This window comes from Alligator mississippiensis, chromosome 13 (genome assembly GCF_030867095.1).
Source record: "Alligator mississippiensis isolate rAllMis1 chromosome 13, rAllMis1, whole genome shotgun sequence".
In the NCBI taxonomy this organism is placed as follows: domain Eukaryota; kingdom Metazoa; phylum Chordata; order Crocodylia; family Alligatoridae; genus Alligator; species Alligator mississippiensis.
Window position 1 is genome coordinate 26,464,939 of NC_081836.1, and position 19,079 is coordinate 26,484,017.

Consider the following 19,079-nt stretch of genomic DNA (forward strand, 5'->3'; position numbering starts at 1 on the left):
TTGCCGGTGGGCAGATTGGTTCACATTACAACACCAAGCTCAAGGTGACTTCACCGAGTTTCTGGGTGGGGCTTGAGGTGAATTTGAAGCGCTGGGGTAAAGCCACACGTGGCGGAGTGGCCCCAGAAGGATTTTCCCCGTAATCCCAGCCTCACTGTATTCAAAGCTGCACGCCCGACGCGCGCTGTCACTTTACATTTGTATTAGTGGGTATTCACCGCGGGCGGGGCGGGGCGGGGCGGGGCCGAGGGCGGGGCTTTGCCGCGGGGCAGGGCAGGGCAGGGCGGGGCGGGGCGGGGCGGCCGCAACGGCGCTGTTGCGCGGAGGCGGGCCCAGGGTTCTTGCCAGACAGCCCCGACCGCGGTGGCGGCGGAGGCGGTGGCAGAGGTGCGCTGGGAGCAGCCATGGCGGGGGTCGGTGCTGCCTGCTGTCCGCCGCCCGACGTGGACACGGACGACTGCCTGCCCGAGTACCGCCCGCTGCTCAGCCCCGACGTGCTGCGGTGAGCGGGGCTCCCCGGGCCAGGGCCGCGCCGCCCGCCCTGGCTCCAGCCCGCAGCGGCCTCGGGCGGGGGCGGGAAGGTCGGGCCCCGAGTCCTTGGCCGCGTCGCGCCCGCCCGGGGCCGGGGCCGGGGCTTGGGCGCTGCAGGCGGCTCCTCTCCCGGGGGGCGAAGTGCGCCCCAGCCCGGCAACCCCGCACCAGCGCCTGCCGCTCGGGTCTTTCCCAGCGGCCGCAGCCCCGCGCCCTGAGGCGGGTTCGCTCCGGCCCCTGCGGCTGCCTCGGCCGCTCTGGGTGCGCAGGGTGGGCTGCAGCCCCCGGGGCCTCTGTGCGCCGGGACTTGGTCTCAATTGTTTTGCTTCTCTCCCTTTTCCCTCCTGACAGGGGCAGAGTCGCTCTCATCACAGGGGGCGGCTCCGGGATTGGGTTCCGGACTGCAGAAATCTTCATGAGGTATGTCTGAGGTGCCAGCAAGGAGCTGCCCGGGCAGGCTCCGTCCTGCTTTCCCAGCCTGCTCCCCTGTCACGTCCCTCGCTTGTTGTGTAGAGAGAGCCGACCAGCGCAGTTGCGCACAGATCTTCCCAGCCCTGCCTATAGCACCACATCTCAGACTTGCCCTTTGAAGGGGTCTAGACAACTCCTGTTATCTGGAGTGTCCATTGCAGCCGGATCCCATCCTGTACCAGCCTCAGTAGGAAGCTGGCCCAGCGGGAGGTGAACTTGTGCCTCCTGATCTGCAGTGCTCCAGCCCCAGGCATGTGGAACTGAGCTGCTGAGTCCCAGCTGGCATCATGAGTCCAGATCCAAGAAAAAATCTCTTCTTCCATATTGCCAGGTTATTTTGGGGGGTCAGACAGTTAATGCTGGTTTAGCTGCATTGCCAGTATGATCCTGTCCTTAAAGCAAAATCACCTGGTGACATCTGCACCAAGTCCTTTGCACACTCAATCAGAGGGTGCTACCTGGGTGCACATGAATGTGTGCAGAACACTGTGATACAGAGACCTGCCCTTGTAACATGACGTTAATTGTCCCGTCAGTTTGAGTCACTGCACATGGGTACTTCTGTGCACCAAGCATATTGTTGTTGCTAAATTCAGCCCCTGTGAATATGCCACTGCTGCCTATTGTGTGCTTTGCCTTCCAGAGCAGGTCCTCCGTAATCCAAGTGCTTTCTGCAAAAGTTGTACAGTCTTTTGGCAGCCTACGTTGTAAGATCTCCCTTGGATTGAAGGGGCCTGTATGTTCCTAGGCTTGAAGGCTGAGCTTGGGCACTGCAGTTTCCCTCCTGGGCTGATAGTACTGTTGGCTATGGTTATTATCAATTGCATATTTTTCAGCCTTCATAGTGAAGATAGGGGATCCATAGTGAATCTGAAAGTGATTTTGTCCAAGTGCCAGTTTTTAAGGCCAGAAGAGTCCTTCTGATCAGTTTGTCTGATTTTCATTGTGCGGAAAATGGGACCATTAACTCAGTGATTCCTGGGTAAGCCCATCATACCTGAGGTACAATAACTTGTTGAAGGAATGAGTTTTCCCTTTATTCATGATGAAAAGGGAAAGCTGTGGTTATCCTAATACTCCCTGTTATTAGACATCATAAAGAGAAGAAAGTTGAAGGGGTTTTCCTTTCCTGAGGAGCTATCCCAATATGTTGCTGGGAGTTGCTCACCTTCCTGTTAGGTGAGGTAGTGGGGGCAGGTGACTGGTATGTAAAGCTGGGACTTTTTGTCTTGTTGGGTGATTTAAAAAAAGTCCCTTCATGTGTCTGTCCCACAGTTAACCATTTTATAGATGGTCCCTATTGATACTTCCTGGAGGATAGGGTGTAGAGCAGGAAACATTAAGCAGTCCCTGTGGAGTTTCTGAGCTGGGCACAATCTGTAAAAAACATTCAGTGCTATTATCCTCACTGAGCTCTTGTTCTAGGCATGGCTGCCAAACGATCATTGCCAGCAGAAACCTGGAGAAAGTCACTGAGGTAAGCAGATGGGGCCAGCAGGACTGGGGTACCCTACAGAAGGGTTCAGAGATCCTACAAGATTGGCAAGAGCACTGGTATTTATTCAAAGGAATTGCAGGAAGATGAAGCAGTTGTAAATGATTGCAAGGCATACATGCATTTAAAAACCTCTTTGGGCCTATTTATGGCATGCATAGCTTATGCTGTCTTTCTTCTCCTTATTCCTGTTGAACAGCATAGGCTATTTTGAGCACCTTGGAAGCAAAAGATGGCCCCAAGAAACTGCTTTTGAGTAGTCTGAAGGGATGTTACACGGAGCCTAAGGATCAGTCTGAGCCAAGGACCCCTCTGGCTGAGCTTAGTTTTAAATGGGGACAGTAGGGAGGCAGTTTGCTGCCTGAGTTATACACAGCTGAGTGGACAGGACACTGGGAAAATGATTACAGTAACAGTCCCCAGCTTTGATGTAATGTTTCCTACCTGTAGGTCTTAAAGTGCTTTACAGAGAGGGTTGGCATCTCTGCCCCCATTTTACAGCTGAGGAAATTGAGGTATGGGGACGTGAAGACACTTGCCGAAGTCATGCCAGCCAAATGATGGCAGAGTTACATGTTGTTGAACTTTGGTATTCTGAGTCCAAGGCCAGTGTACAGACAGGTCCTGTGTTGGCTCCCACAGGATGAGCTCGGTAGACTTTTAAAAGTAGTTTCTGCATCATTAAGTATACTTTTTTAATCATTAAAAAGAGGGGGAGTAAGAATGCAATCCTAGGTAAGGTAAAAACAGAACATGAGCAGTAATTGCCTTTTAAGGAGCTTTTTATTGCAGCATTGCAAATAGTTAGTTAGCACTCAACTTATGAGTGAGCTCTGTCTAGCCCCCACCCGCCCCCTCCCTCCCACACAGAAAGTCCCATAAGATTTTTAAAAATCAGAGTCAGGTTGTTTTTTTAATTTTTGTTGTTGATCTGGGTGCTGGTAACCCCCCAGAAGTGTTCTGGGGGATCAAAGAAAGTTTGAGTGGGGGGGGTTATGTCAAATAGTACATAAATAATAAGACAATAGAGGTAAAGCATTTCAAGTCAAATAATCAAATACTTGTTACTGACACAATTTTAATATGTGAAAATTGAAAAATATTAATCTTAAATATACTAAGTCCTAAAACCTTAAAAGCTTCAAACAGGTGGCTAGTCTGTAGGGGAAAATAACTTTTTACCTAGGTTTAGAGCCAAAATAGGTACTTCTCTACAACTTGGTTTATCTGTAGATGGGCTGTTCAGCAAGAAATGTAGTTCAAGGCAGAAAAGTAAAAATTGTGGTGAACCTAGCCTTTTATACTGGCTTACTTTCAAAAGCTTGCTAAAGCTATAAAATATAAACATGCAACTAATATTAAGCAGAGTATAACCTATTGGTATGCTTATTTTTATCCCTTTATAAAGTATAAAGGCTCTGTCCAATTTTCAGTCTTGTTTAATGTCTTTATTAATGATTTGGATGATGGGATGGAGTGCACACTTAGCAAATTTTCAGATACCACCAATGACCTGGATAAATTGGAGAGAGTCTGCACTCAGCAAGATTAAATTCAACAAGGACAAGTGCAAAATCCTGCACGTGGGACAGTAATTGCATATACAAATACAGATTGGGAAATGACTGTCTAGAGTGCAGTACTGCAGAGAAGGACCTGGGGAACCATAAAAAGAACATGAAGCAACCAAGTGCTCTTGTTGCAGCAACAAAAAGCACATACCAACAGCACACTGGATTCTAATGTGCGGGCTGGGTGCGAACCCACGGCCCTTGTCGCACTGCACGCAGGCTGTGGCCGGCAGCCCGGGCACGCCGGGTCGGAGAGGGTGGGCGCCGAGCTAGAATTAGGCACAAACGCTTAATGGTTGATTTTAAGATTGTTTACTTACACCGAGATGGTCGCGGTGCAGGCTGAAAACTTGCTTGAGTTGCAGTTACAAACAGAAAAACACGAACAGTTACGTGGAGTTTGCTAGGCTCCACGCAAACAGAACTTCGGATGTCCAGGACAAGCGCTCCTCAAAACTCGTAGATACGTCTTATAAAAGGTTACTGCATGAAGACGGGAAGAGGTGGGCGGTGGATCAGGCCGCCAAACTCCTCTGGATCTCGCACAGGGTTTCTGTGACCCTGCCGCGTACCCAGAGTCCCCACGAGATGGATGTGGAGTCCTCTTCGGCTTGGGCGGAAACCGCTCAAGCCTCTTATACGGCTAGCAGGCCAATCGCTAGCCACCACGTGGGAATAATTTAGAACTAGCCAATAGCGGGCAACAAATTTGCATTCGAAGAGCGGGAACTCTTTGCACCGTGCATTTCTGTGCTGCAAAGAAAATGCACCCTGCAAAGACAGCTGCAAAGTGGCGGGAACTCTCTCCTTTGCATGCGGGTTCTCTGTGCAGCAAAACTCCACCGTGCAAAGAAGCTGTAATCCCACGGGGATAATTCTAGTGCCGAAGGACACACAAAATCAGACCTTTGGGTCATGACATCTAACGGGGGTGATTCTTGCAAATCAAGGGAAGTAGTTTTTCCCCCACTCAATTTGGCATTAGTGAGGCCATAGGGAGCTAGGAGCTGTGATGTCAAACTGCTGCAGAGGAAATTTATGTTGGAGATCGAGAAGAATTTTCTGACTCTGAGAGTGGTCAGGCTTTGAAACAGGCCACCTATTTTTGTGAGATTTCAAGAGCAAGTTAGAACGGCTAGGTGTCTTCATAGGGTCTACTCCCAGTTCTGTCTTCCTGTGATCCTATGCTGTGTCCTAAACCAGATCTAGCTGGTTTAACCATGAAACAAACTCTAAGTGACCCTCAGCTGACTACTTTTGACCTTTCATTCTTGTGCTCTCTAAACTCTTTCTTCCTCTAATGTTCTCTTACCTGCTCACTTCTATTGCTGTCTCTTCTCTTATCCAAACTCTGGTCAAGCAGATGCAAGCAAATGCTTACTATATTAGCACTAAGCAGCCCAGGGCTTACTGCAGTCTACAGTGTTCTGGGTCCCATTTTCATTCTCTGCAGTCATGAGGGTGAGAAGCTATTACTTATTTTAATGAAAGCTGACATTTCCTTGTACTCAATTGGGGCTTACAAAACCCAAAAGATAGTGAAACTTACGAGATTCCAGGACTGGGTGATACTCCTGTCTTCAAGTTTATGTAGTGGCCTGTTCGCATGCAATCAACTGAGGCTGAGGCGGCCACTGAGGGGCAGGGAGTTGCAGGAAAAGTGCTGATTATGTTTTGTGCCCCATCCCTAGGATCTGAACTGCCTGATTGCAGAGGGAGTTGTGGATTGCTGTTATTTCTTCCCTGTTTTGCAGTGCGATGCCTTTGCACCTGGCATTGGTTTTTCTTTATTATTATATATTTTGCTGCTATGATGCTGTAGGACTCCTCTTTGATTTGCTGCCGGCCTTCTCTTGCTGGGCTGACTGTGCTCCCAGAAGCGTTGGTTCATATTTACTCTTCTGGTCTCCATTGGTCCAAGAGCTGGGCATTAGGTGAATTGCAGGAACCAAGGCCACACAGCTTTCTATTTCAGGCTTCCTTGCTTCTGGGCTTCTGCCAAGGCAGCAGGACAAATCCTGGCATTATTTATCCAGAGCAAAGTCTCCTAGGGCTAGAACAGACATTATATGGGGCAGAGTTTAGATTCCTTTCTAGAGAACAACTCTGAATTGGCTCCTGCCATGGTATCTAGGTGTCTCAAAATGTGATGACAAAAATCTTTTGGCTTGGGTCATGTTCCTGGGTGGGCAAACCATTATACCTGGTGAACTTGGGGAATGAGGAAGTCAACCTCTCCAGACTCAGGACAGGAGTTAGATGCACAACGGTATAATGAGACTGAATACAAACAGCAGAACTTTCTGCTCTTTTCACTTTTCTACTCAGTGGTTCATTTCCCTGTTAGGCTCAGATGTGTAATGTCAGCAAGCCTTATTACAAAAACTTCAGCTGGAAAGAGTTTCTGTTGCGTGCCAGGTCTTTTGGCTTTGTGCTTCAGGTCTGAGCCTGGCTTTCAGCAAGTAGAAAGATTCTGAATGTGATTTCTCTGGAATCTGTCATCTATGCACAGAAATAGGACCCAGAAGCCAAGGATGACTCAGTAGTGATAATGACATGTTTATACTTCATTGACAAGGAAGTTGAGGATGAAAAGATCTGCCAGTACCACTAAGACAACTACTGCTGAGTTCTCTTTTGCAGGATTGTTTTGTTTGTTATCTGTTTCAGTTTAAACCACCCAAACAAAAAGGGTCCTTCCTCTTCCCACAGCTTTGACAGTTTCACTCTGAGGAGCCTTTTCTTATGCCCAGATTTGACTTTCCTTGGTTTGATTCTGCTCTTCCTAATTTCACCCACCAGGCACTGCAGACTGTTATTAGCTTACCCATTCTTTTGTCAGGCTGAAATTTCAGCGCTCCCAATTTTCCTGTTTAAGTGAATGCCTCTTGTCTTTTCCATTCATGCATGTCACTTGCCTCAGCTCCATCCAAGAAGTCAGTATCTTTCTGGTAATCTGGTGTTGAGACCCAAGCTTACAGTCCTGGTCTGGTACCTCTGAATTGGATTCACCTCTAGATAATCATCTCAAGACTTGGCCAAACAACTTATAAATTAGAACATGGAATTGTTTCCTTTGCCCTCCAAATGCAGCCATCTTGGGGGGGTGGGGATGACACAGGATGGGACACATGGTAGCTATCTAACAGCATACAGCAGAAACGTGTAATGGTTCACCCAAGCAGCTACCCTATCTCATGACAGGCCTGGGGACTGTCTGCCTGATTTATCCTTTACATCAGATTCTGATTCTCCCAACTAACTGGGAGAGGGAAAGAAAAGGTTCTCTAAAGCAAAATATCTCTGTTCTTTCCAGGCAGCTAAGAAGCTGGCAGCTGCTACGGGTCAGCGATGCCTGCCTCTTTCTTTAGATGTGAGACAGCCCCAAACAATTATAGCAGCTGTGGATGAGGCTCTGAAACAATTTGAACAAATCGACATCCTCATTAATAGTGAGTTCCTTTTTAAAGTCGGGGAGGGAAGGGGAATGGCAAGCCCTCTCAACCCACATGCATTAGGGTACAAGCTGATTGCCACATGTGTTGGGGTACAGGAAGAAGTTACCTTAGGGGCAGTATCCTGTTCACGTTTGCACATGTCTGACTTGTCCTGTTTTTAGATCCCCTGACGTTAGTCACACTGGAAACAGGCTACCAAACTAGAGGAATGTGCGTCTGATCAGGAGCAAGGGCTTCAGTGTTCTCACAGCCCTGCAGGCATCTGTGGTGGTAATGGCACTAGTCAGAAACTAGGGCTTCCTGGTGGTGGCATGAGTCTGAAAACAAGCCAGCAAGAAAAGCCAGTGAGGAAGAGAGTATTACTGGCACATCCCTGAGTAGCTCTGACCCATTCTGCAGCATCCATCTCAACCTCAGTTCAAATCAGCCATGATTGACTGATGTGTTGATGTGCTTGCAGCCAGAATTTTGACACCCAGCAGCTTCCTGGCCCAAAGTCCGGGGTGGCTTTGCTGTGACGGATCGCAGTCCAGAAGTTCTCTCAGAACAATATGCCTTTTGGCCCAGCTCTTGGTGACGCGCCCAGGTGCTGAAGGTAACAGGGTGTCTGCTCCCGCTGGAGAAGACCTCTTATGTGGCTGGCTGCTCTCCTGCTCCTGCCCTAGCAGAGAGTAAGGGGGCTCCAGGGCAGGAGCACAAGGACTTCCTAAAGGCTTGGGACACTTTAAAAAAAATAAAATAAAAAATACCAGTGTGGGCACAGCTGGGGTACGTGACAGTCAGAGATGTAGATAATGAGTTTTGGGCCCTGGAAAAAAACTGTAGCAGGTTGGAGGATGCCAAGTGCAGGCGATCAGGTGTAGGGATGGCAAAGGAGAGTAATCTTACCTGCCTGAGGCTTCCTGGCAAATGGCTAAATGATGCAGGGCTGCCATGACATAGTGTGGTAAGGGCCAAGGAGGCCATTCTGATGCCCTCTCTAGGTTGGTGCCCCTCTAGTGCCTCTCACTTCACCCCCAAGTAATGCTGCTGGTGACAGTGTCCTACCAACACCTTGGATCCATAGTATCTGGGTAGTAAACCAAGAGTAGCTTTGATAGCCACCTGCTGACATCTCAAATGGTTACTTGCATGTCTGAGCACATGGCATACTGTGCTAAGTGGCATGTGAGCCTTTCATTTCCTTACCCCTCAACCTTGTGGGTGCCTATACATGTGACAGAGCGCTGCTCCGACATGTGCTAATTAGCATGCATCATAGCAGACTTGATCAAGTCTGCTGCGGCATGCTAATTAGCATGCTCTATCAGTCTCCATGTCCCATGTATTTAGCATCCCCACATTTCAAAATGACAGCAAGGGCACTTTAACTAAGCACCCATGCCGCCATTTTGAAACAGGATGCTGAATACATGTGATGCTGCAGGTGCTTTAATTTCAGTGGCTCTCAGCCACTCTAATTAAAACGCCCCACTCACCATCCTGCAGCACGTATATAGATGCCCTGTGTGTTTACTAGATTAAATGTGGCTTTGCATTGGTTGCCTCTGGGGCTTTTGTCATCTCTGAATACAGTGTGCAGCTAGGACCTTGGCACACACAGGCACCTGCACATATATATATGCCTCAACCTGGTGCTGCAGTGAAAGCCAGGGTGCAGTGCCCTGTACTTGCCTGACTCCAGATTATAGCAGCCTCCTTCACCAACCACCCCACTGACTGTGACCGTGGATGCTCTCTCCCTCCAGATGCTGCAGGAAACTTCCTGTGTCCAGCCAGTGCATTGTCCTTCAATGCCTATAAGACGGTGATTGATATAGATACCCTTGGCACCTTCAATGTCTCCAAAGTGCTATATGAGAAATGCTTGAGGGTAAGTGCTTCCTACAACAGAGGCCCATGCGTGAACAAAGTAATTAAATCCTTGTTTGCTGTTGCATCAAACAGCTAACCTATATCTGAGGTTGTACGTTGAGTCACCGCTGGTATTACAGTAACAACCACCACAATAAGCTTTTATTGAAGTACAGGAAAAAGGGAAGGTGGTGGAGGTTTTCCTTGTGTGCCAAGTGCTGCATTTAATAATGAATATCCTGGATCACCATTCTCTTAGGACAGGGAAGGGCAAATTGTATACAGCCTGCCAACTACTTGGATCTGGCCTGCGGGTGGGTGCCCATCAATTGATTTTTGTGGCCTGGTGGGGTAGCCCACACCACGCTCCCACCTATGCCCCACAGCGGCTCAGGCCAGTGCACAGTTTCCCTGCGCAGCTGCTTCTGGTGCAGCTGCAGACACCTGTGCACTGCTTGGCTCCCTCCACCTCCGGTGACTCGTCTGCTGCGGCTGCCTCCTCTTCCCCCATGCCACTGCTCCCATGGGCAGCAGGTAGGGGGGGAAGCAGCAGCACATGTAACAGGCACCAAACACCCAGCCAAGTAGGGGGGGAGCTGTAGCCAGATGTTTCCTGCCCCAGCTCGTGGGGTTCCAACTCCAGGCCTCCTTCCATCCAGTCTTCTTGCCTGGCACAATGGGCAGCCACCTGCAGGTGGCCAAGTGGGTAGAAGGCAGTTTGGAGCTGGAGCCCTGCATGCTGTGGAAGGAGCTGCCTAGCTTCAGCTTCTTCCCCACCCCCTCCTGCCCCCTGCTACTGCCTGGCTGTGCATCTGCTTCCTAGTGCGCATCCCCATGGCTTCTCTACATTATGTTCTGCTTGAAGTGGTGTAGCAGGGGCTGGAGGAGGAGGAGCCGCACCAGGAGCAGCCCCACCAGGAAGCTACATGCTGGCTGGGGCCAGGATGGATGCAGGTGGGAGTCCAGCATGGGTTGCCCTCAGCCAGAGCAGGCAGGGCTTGGCCTCATGCAGAGTGCTGTGGGGTCAGCCACAGGTCCGATGGGGGGGAGGGGACAGACCACACTTGCACCACGCTGCCTGAATGAACTCTGCTACATGTGCCCTCTGTGGACAGTATTAAATATTATACTGCGGACAGCCTCCACCCATTAACAGTGACCATTTGGACTACATTTGGGTGGCTTCAGCTATGAACATCCTCCCATTTTTTTGAAAATGTCAGCATGTTGCCATGTCAACCTCTGACTCAAGTAGGTCTGTGAGATACTAGTAACACAGGTTCGTAGCCTGAACTGTCCCATGCAGCCGGGCTGCTCACTGACAAGTCATCCTTCGTAAATAATTGTATGCAACAGGCTGGGTGGGGCATTTGATACGTGGGGCAATGGGGAAGACAAGCCTCTGCACAATAGTTTGGAGGGTATTTATGGTATTAAGGTATTCTGTAGTAACACTTGTTTCCCCCTGCCCCCAGTCTCTAGGGTTTCGGTCGCAGCCTCCTTCTGACTGCTGATAGCCTCACATATGACTCTGATGGCCACTTGGTTTCTTTGGTTCATGTGCTTCCACGCCTCTAGATCAGGGGTGGGCAAATTAAGACCTGTGGGCCAGATCCAGTCTACCAGTTGGTTGGGGTTTTTTGTTTTTCTGTCCGGCCTGTAGGTGGGCAGCACAGGCAGCAGCACTGCACAGCAGGCCCTGGGCAAGCCGCTTTTAGGCCTTGGCCTTTGTTGGCAGGCAGTACCCAGGACCTGGAACGCTGGGCAAGACAAACTATGTATGATATTAGTCCAAAGCCAAAAGGCTCATAGTTGACTGTGTAGTTCATTGGGCTGGGCCCCAGCAGAGTCGACAGCATTTCAAGTCGTGATGACCCCCCAGCTCAGCACTGCTGAGTATGTGAGTGTTCTCCAGATACCCATTCTCCTATAAAGGATCCATATGCTAATTGGCACCCCTCATGACTGGAACTGGGGTACCATCTTCTCGGCCTTGAATGGCTCGCATGTAATTAGAGGGTGAAAGCACTGTGGGCACTTGCACTGTGGGCAGGCCGACCTCTACAAGAGTGTACAAATGCCTCCAAATGCAAGGATCTCTGTTACATGATGTATGGCGATTGGGGTATTGCTTTCAGGCTTTCCCCCTAACTTGTTTCTTCAGTCTTTTGGCTAGGGGTGAGTGAAACTAAGGGGCATCTCATCTCCAAGGCCTCCAGAATTGGAGCTTGCACATAGGGTGCCTACCATGGATTTAGGAGTATCTGAAGCCCCAGACTGATGAGTCTAGGAGGTAGGATACTTACTGGTGGTAGTGCCACACAAATTGGAGTGATTGAGCTCTGCTTAGTCAAAATTCCAAACTTTAAAATTGATTTGGTCCTAGAAACAAAATTTTATTTTAAAAAAAAAGTTTGTAATGTATATAAGTAGTTGCCAAAGTGCTTTTTAAAAGTGTGTTCTTGAAGTACCTCTGTGCTAAAACTTTCAGCAGTTTCAAAAAAAGGTTACATGCATTGATTCTGGGTGAGCTGAAGTCCATGGGTGCTATATGCAAGTTACTCCAGCTATGATTAATTTCAAGGTCATTGCTTTCAAATTTGCTCCTTGCTTCCATGTGATCAGGGAGAACAAGTTTCAGATAGGAACTTACCTGGCAGGGGAGATACTGTGGTCAACAGGCTTTCCCAGGGTGAGGCCTGTCCATTGCAATCTGGACAGGCTAACCAATGCAAGTTTCCCGTATGTGGTAAACTTGACTGCACTATTTTGTGGTAATGGGGGACTGTGTTTGTGCTCTCCTCTGGCTTGCTTCTTCAGCCTTTTGGGTAGAAGCAAGTGTGACTAGGGGGCATCTGAACTAGAACGTCTTTGGGCTTGGGGCCTGCACATCAGATGCCTGCCATGGATTTGGGGAATAAGACTGATAGGTCTTGGAAGGAGGAGACTTGCCTGGTGGTAGAGCCACATAGACTTGATCAATTGAGCTTGGCCTGGCTGATTTGGAATTCAGAACTAATTTGCCTTTAAGCCAAAGGAAAAAAGCTTGTACTCTCTCTCTCAGTAGGTGATGAAGCACTACTTAAAGGTATGTTTTTGGAGTACTTGTAATAAAACTTGCAGCAATTTCAAAAAAGGTAAAATGCATCATTTCTGAGTGAACTAAGTCTTTAGGTACTATTTGCAAATTGCTATCGGTATGTTTATTTCAAGACCAATATTTTCAAATTTGTTCCTCACTTCCATGTGATCAGGGAGAGCAGGGTCTGATAGTAAGGAGATTGGGAAGAGTCTGCTGAAGAAAGAAGTTGTGCGGGGGGAGGGCAGGAGGGCAAAGGAGCTACCTGACCCACCAGACTTATTTTTTGTGCTGTAGCAGTGGGAGGGGGGTAAATTCAAGACAAACCTCCAATAATTAGATTCTATACCTGTAAAATGACATAAAATGTATACATTTTACCTATATAGACTCTAATTGGAGAATCAATCAGGGTCATCTCTTATATTTGAGTAAATATGTTAAGTCCTGCCCATGTCCAGGCCTTGCTGCCTTTCCAGGGAGTCTCCCTGGCTCAGTCCCTAACACCTCATCTTTTGTTCATTCAGGACCATGGTGGGGTTATTATTAACATCACGGCAACCCTGGGTTACAGAGGGCAGGCTCTCCAAGTGCATGCTGGGACTGCCAAGGCGGCTATAGGTATAGTAACACACCTAGCCAACCTGTTTCCTTTCTGCATCTCCAAGTAGCACAGGTCAGCAGCATTTCTGTTCTTCCAGAGTATCTGAGGGGAGATGTGCCTTTGGAGAACCTGGGCACCACCTGAAGGAGAGTTGTGTACTAATAGTAATCAGGCACATTTGCCGGCCCACACGCCTTGCCTCAGGTGAGGTTGAAGGTAGGAGCTCAGGCAAGCCTGATTTCTGCCCAGCACTTGCTGAGGAGACATTCCATGCAGAACTCCAGTGAGATTTAATTCTCTCCCCACCCCCCCCCTCCATGTTTTCTGCTTCACTTGGAGTCCTTGAATTTAACACTGGCCAAACCAGGAGTCCCCCTAACTCCCTCCTCCCCTTCCTTCTCAGCATTTGTGGTGTTGTAGAATGATAAATTCTGGGATGCCAAAAAGATTTTCCAGAAGAGAACAGTAACAGCAGGCTTGGTAAAACAGGCTATGTTGTCTATCCCTGTCCAGCCTTCAGCAAAGCAGTGCCTAACCCATTTTTCACTCTTGCTATAAAGGTCACTCCCCAGGGCCAATCCAAAGCTTCTGAAGTCAACCACAGCCTATATTTATAGATTTAACTGGGCTTGGGGTCTGGCATTAAGTGACTGGCTCAGTATCCTGCCTGACTTCAATGGCAGAGGTGTTTGGAGAACTTGTAGGGCCTGTGGATTGTGAGCAGCTCACTCCAGCAGGTGATGTTCTGCAGCTGGAGTCAAGGTGACCTTAGTCATACAGTTCCTAGAACAGAGGCAGGCCTTGAAGGGAAAACTGCTAGGACCTGCTTGCTAAAGGTAGTGATGAACAGCTTCCCCCCCATCCCCCAGCAGGGGATCAGGCCTTGCGGTGAGTGTTTCCTTGCTTTGCAGTCAGATTACTCAGCCCCCTGCAGACACTTAGCACCTTCTAAGCTGCTCCAGGTTCTTCCTACCATTTCCAGGCCCAACCTCTGTGTTTCAGCCCTGCCATGACCTGTTTCATCTCCATGTCCCTTCAGTTGAACTGCTGCTCCTCTAAGTGTTTTCATTACTTTGTTCATGTCTTTCCTCCCAGATGCAATGACTAGGCACCTGGCGGTAGAGTGGGGGCCCAACAATATCCGGGTCAACAGCTTGGCCCCCGGCCCCATTTCAGGCACTGAGGGATATCGGCGGCTTGGTAAGGAGCTCCCCAGGACATCTTTCTCAAGCATAGGGGAGGGGGATGGTTTTCTGCTTAGCATTAAACAAACAGTTCACTTTTGTCTGCATAAAAGGTGGGCAGTTCAGCTGGTGTATTGGCCCCCAAAGCAGAGATGCTTGCAGCACAGTGTTGCAGCTGTAGTTGGGCTCTCCCTGGGGCTTGCCCTGACAGTTAGCATGCATTTCTTCTGTGGGTGAAGCTGAGAGCACTCTTCACTGCCTCTTCATCACTTTACCCATTGGTGGCTGTGGCAAACATGGATTGCTCTGCTCGCTGTTTAGTCTCATCATTAACACTGATGAAGTCTCTGTTGTGTTTGGTGATACTCTGCAACATCACCCATTCACACAGTGTGATGCTAGTCTGTGCTGCCTCCCCCAGAGCCAGCCTGTTGTCTTTGTGCTTAAGAAACGGTAGAAATGACTCTCTGATCATCCATTCACAGAGACTGGATCAGACCTTTGAAATCATCTACTCTATTGACCCCTTCTCCCAACAACCACAGGAGGATTATTCTCTCCTATGCATTCTCCAGGGATCAGTCCAGGACTAAACACCACTGCCACTCATGGGAAGCCATTCTTGAGCTGGAGAGATCGCCTGAGCTGAATGTTCTTTGGATGTTCAGCCTGGGTCTTCCTTTTCCCCTGGCCAGATCCCCACACAGGTCTTGGTGTCTCATTACGGTGGCTCCTATCACTGGTGTCTGATTCCCCCTTCTGCGCCCCTCACTACCACTCAGTTGCAGTGCCTGGCACTAGGATGGGGAATCAGTTGCTGTATCTTGGTTTACATTGTTCTTCTCTTTAGGTGGCAAACACTGTGAAGCTAGCAGCCGCTTCAATTCAATCCCTCTCCAGCGGGCAGGAAACAAGACGGAGATTGCCCATAGTGCACTGTACTTGGCAAGCCCATTGGCATCCTATGTGACTGGCATGACCATGGTGGTAGACGGAGGGAGCTGGCTGACATTAGCAAATGACTTCCCTGCAATGTTGGGTACTGCTTCACAGTCTGCTAAGCTCTAGGTGATGTGTACTTACCCTCTCTGTAGGATTAGATAAGCTGTCTGAGCCTAACAAATCAATCTCTTGCTCTGCTGCACGGAAACCAGAGGTATTAGCAACACAGGGTTTTGTGTCCCGGGAATGATGCATTTGCAGCAAATACATGGTGATGCCCAGCAGAGCCTAAGCACTCCAGGGTCCTCAGTCACTCAGTGGCATCCCCACACACTCCCCAGGAAGCTGGGGACGTGGCTCTGGTGGACTTGTCAGTGGAGTGGATACCACGATGCCTATTTGCCACAATGCCTTTCCTTTCAGTGCCTGTGCACTAGACATCTTGGTAATGGCTGTAATCATTTTCAGGTGCAGCAGGTGAAAGGTATATGTTGTAGAGGAGACCTTTCTGGACAGATTCTCTGAAAAGAGTAGCATTATGTGCCCTGTACACTGGCAGTTGTTTAAATCCATTACTATAACATATAGGTGGGTTCATCTGTATCATGCCAGGGAAGCAGAATTTGTTCTCCAAAATTCTTGGAAGTTTGAGAGAGTTCCTTTGGGATCTCTTCCCAAAGAACCCCCAATGCTCTTGGTCATGGCAACCATAGTTCACACGTTCCATGCAAGGAATAAGGCATTTAAGAGATGGCACAGTACAAGGTTAGTGAGAGCAAATGTGTGGCCATTTAGCCCATGGTTTCTCAATGCTTTGTTGCATTTCTGTCTAACTTTCTTGAACCCCACCTGTGTGAAATTTAGGGGACCTGAGTAAACCTGGGCAGAACTAGCAAGCATAGGGAACAAAGGGGCTGAATTTAAGGGCTCAGTGGGCTCCTGGCTCCAGTGCACAGTGCTCCAGTGCACTGTGCCGGAGCTGGCTCCAATGCACAGAGTCACATGTATGAGCAACCCCACACTGAAAAATGGTGGTGGGGTGCTTCAACCTAAAGCTCATTCAATGAGCTTTAGTTCAAAGCGCCCCGGTGATATTTTTCAGCTTGGGGGATGCTGATGCATGTGATGCTCAGGTGCTTTTAATTAGCATGACTTGCTGATTAAAGCACCCATCCATGCCTTCCATAGCATGTGTAAAATGCCCAGCGAGACTGCAAGAACTTACACTGACTTAGGATCTGCCCTTGGGGATTTGGAGGAAACCAAGCTATAAACACAACTGGAGAAGTGCCCATCTGATGTAGAAAGGGCAGTGGGGCCCCTCTGCACAGTGACTGGTGTTCACTTGTCCTCTGATTAGGGTGGGTCATCAGTCAGTCAGTTGCAGGGCAGATTGTTGGCAGTGGGAATTGACCCTGAGGTCTCTGCTGCCTTTAGCATCGGCAATGGAGATGTGTGCTTTAGGATCCACTTCATTTAGACCAGGCTGTAGGAGGCTCATCCATCCTTCTGTGTGGTGCGATCACCACCGAAGTGAGGCCATGCCACATAGAGCATGTGCCACATCCCACTTGCCCTCCCATGTTGGCAGCTCTGAGGAGAATGAGCAAGTATAGTCTTTCCATCCCTGTGACAAAATGAAGCTTGTTCCCCAGGCTCCCATGGCTGACTAGCTGTGCAAAGGCATGAGGAAGCCTCCCTTTACCCTGTCCTGGTTGGTTTCTTACTCTGCTGCGACCTGCATGCTGTGTGACTTTACATAATCAGAGCAGCTCTGCAACACAGCACTCCCTGGAGTACCAGCCAAGTGGTGCCATACATATTCTTTAATGTTGGCTACCTAAAGAACATGCCAGGAGGTGGGAAAGGGTTTTTTTCTTTATCTTCAGGGGCCCAGGTTAGCAGGTTTGTCAATTAGCAGGTTTGCTTGATAATCCCCCTTCTAGCTGGAACACAGTGCTCTTGAGTTTTGGGCGGATGCTGTATAAAATTTATCCAGAAAAAGTTAAAGTTTTAAGTGGAGAACTGAAAGCATCCTTAATATGGCACTGTTCTGATACCTCCAGCATATGCCAACAAATTATTTGAACAAGGAGGACTTGTCCTAAGTCACCAGCTCCCTTCTCACCTGCCATGTACTCTTGGAGCTCCAGCTTGATAGGATCAGTGTGGACTTTGCATAGACTTCATTTGCCAACCTTTTTTCTCTTACAGACCTTTGGGCCACAGAAGCTAACAAAGATAAATGATGGACAGCCAACTGACGGGTGTGACTTTAACAAACAAGTAGAGCCTGGGAACATCTCCATTTCTGTGAGGCATGACAGCAGAGGAGACAGCCATGATCATCTCTCAGCCTTTGGGTTGACCTAGCTGGGCAGTGATTTAATTTATCAGCTGGGGAAGGGGAGTGGGGGAGGGGAACTAATAAGGTGGGGAACAGCACATTCCAAGCCAGCTGGATCCAGACTTGCTCCCCAGGTTTATTCTCTGATTTGTGTAGGATGGTTTGGACAAGGATGATCATACCTTGAGCAGTGGACTAGACTAGATGACCTCCAGAGGTCCCTTTCAGCCCTACATTTCTGTGATTTTATGAAGGTGACACAGCTTACCTGTGGAGTTGGTCATAGGTCTGTTGAGGGCTGGTCGGAGCTGACTTCATGCTCTTGTTCCCCTTCATATGACTGTCTTCCTTCTTCTCCCAAGCCCTCTGCCTCTCCAGCTGTTTTGGAAGTAGCAGAACAGCACTGCCACCAGTATCCATTTGTAAGATTTCTTTTTCAGTTTTCCTAACTCTAACCCATAAGCTGCTGGTATTTTCCTATGTTGCTGGTTGATAACTGTCCAGCAACATGTTCTCTGAAGCAGGTAAGCTCACCCCTGTCTAATGTGTTAGAGTGGAAGGCAGGAACAACCTATTCTTGAAGTCTCCACTCAAGTTGCACATTGAACTCTGGAGCACACAGTTTAGAGCCAGCTTGTCTTTGGGGTAGTTCAGTGGGCTAGTAATTGTCAGTACTACACTGAGCATGTGATGTTTGGGGTCTGCATTCTTAGCAGTAAAACCTGCCCTTTCTTTAGTAGGCTGCAGATGGCTGCCTACTGGTTAGACCAGCACAAACTCTGCTGCCAGGTTGGGCTTTATCTTGCTCTGGATGTGAGCAAGCTAATTAGCATCTCTATGCCCAGTACCCTGTGTGCCCTGCAGTGACCATGACCTGAGTTCAGCAGTAAGACCTTTGCATTTTGGAGATAAACTAGCAGCTTCAGGGATATGAAAATGCAGGATTCAAACCAAAGGACTATGCTTCTCAGGGCATCCATGACTCCCATTCATCTCCATTGGATTTAGATGGCCAAGCACCCCTGAGTTCAGAATCTGTGAATTTTATGCTGCTGCAGCTGTGGATTTTTTCTGACAGTGTCATATACTGTAGAAGTTGGAAAAGCTGGAGCCTTTGGCAGGGGCAGGGACCTGTTGGATCTTTGGGCACAGTGAGGCACATGGACATAATGGCCACTGAAATGTACAACATTCAGATCACAAGCTCTGTACCCACAGATGGATGGGGCAGTTCATGCCTCTGCAGGCCCTGCCTTCTCTATATAGTAGTGTTTGGGAAGGAAATGAAATCCACCACAAGTCAGATTAGTATTGTAGTATTAGGGCTTGCAGTTCTCATTGATTCTAAATAGTTTGCAGGGGCACCAAGTTTCCACTGTCAGGCCAACATGAGAGAGAAGCTCCACCCTGTGTGAGAACTGGTTCCATATGAATGATCCTTTCCCTTACCAACTGAAGTGTTTAAAAACCCTCTTGCTTGCTAGCAGCATGGCAGGAGACACTTTCTCTCCCAGTCAGTAGAATCTCAGTCCAGACAGAGATT

General features: G+C 48.7%; 1 protein-coding gene and 1 non-coding gene across 3 annotated transcripts; both read left to right on the plus strand.

Moving 5' to 3' along the window:
- Positions 1-337: 337 nt before the first annotated feature.
- Positions 338-17,527, plus strand: DECR2 (2,4-dienoyl-CoA reductase 2). 2 transcript variants are annotated; one of them, XM_014597452.3, is made up of 9 exons: positions 338-502; positions 883-951; positions 2,428-2,479; positions 7,385-7,520; positions 9,275-9,399; positions 12,987-13,080; positions 14,159-14,263; positions 15,098-15,286; positions 17,404-17,527. In XM_014597452.3, exons 1-9 carry the CDS (start codon positions 405-407, stop codon positions 17,436-17,438), a joined length of 903 nt encoding a protein of 300 aa, XP_014452938.1. In that variant the 5' UTR covers positions 338-404; the 3' UTR covers positions 17,439-17,527. The 2 variants fall into 2 exon arrangements, with proteins under 2 accessions (XP_014452938.1, XP_006271601.1); XM_006271539.4 differs by having other exon boundaries at positions 340-502; positions 15,098-15,315; positions 17,404-17,492.
- On the plus strand, positions 12,026-12,186 carry LOC132244709 (U1 spliceosomal RNA). The gene has a single exon (XR_009456446.1). It is a non-coding gene; the product is annotated as a U1 spliceosomal RNA (small nuclear RNA).
- Positions 17,528-19,079: the final 1,552 nt, after the last annotated feature.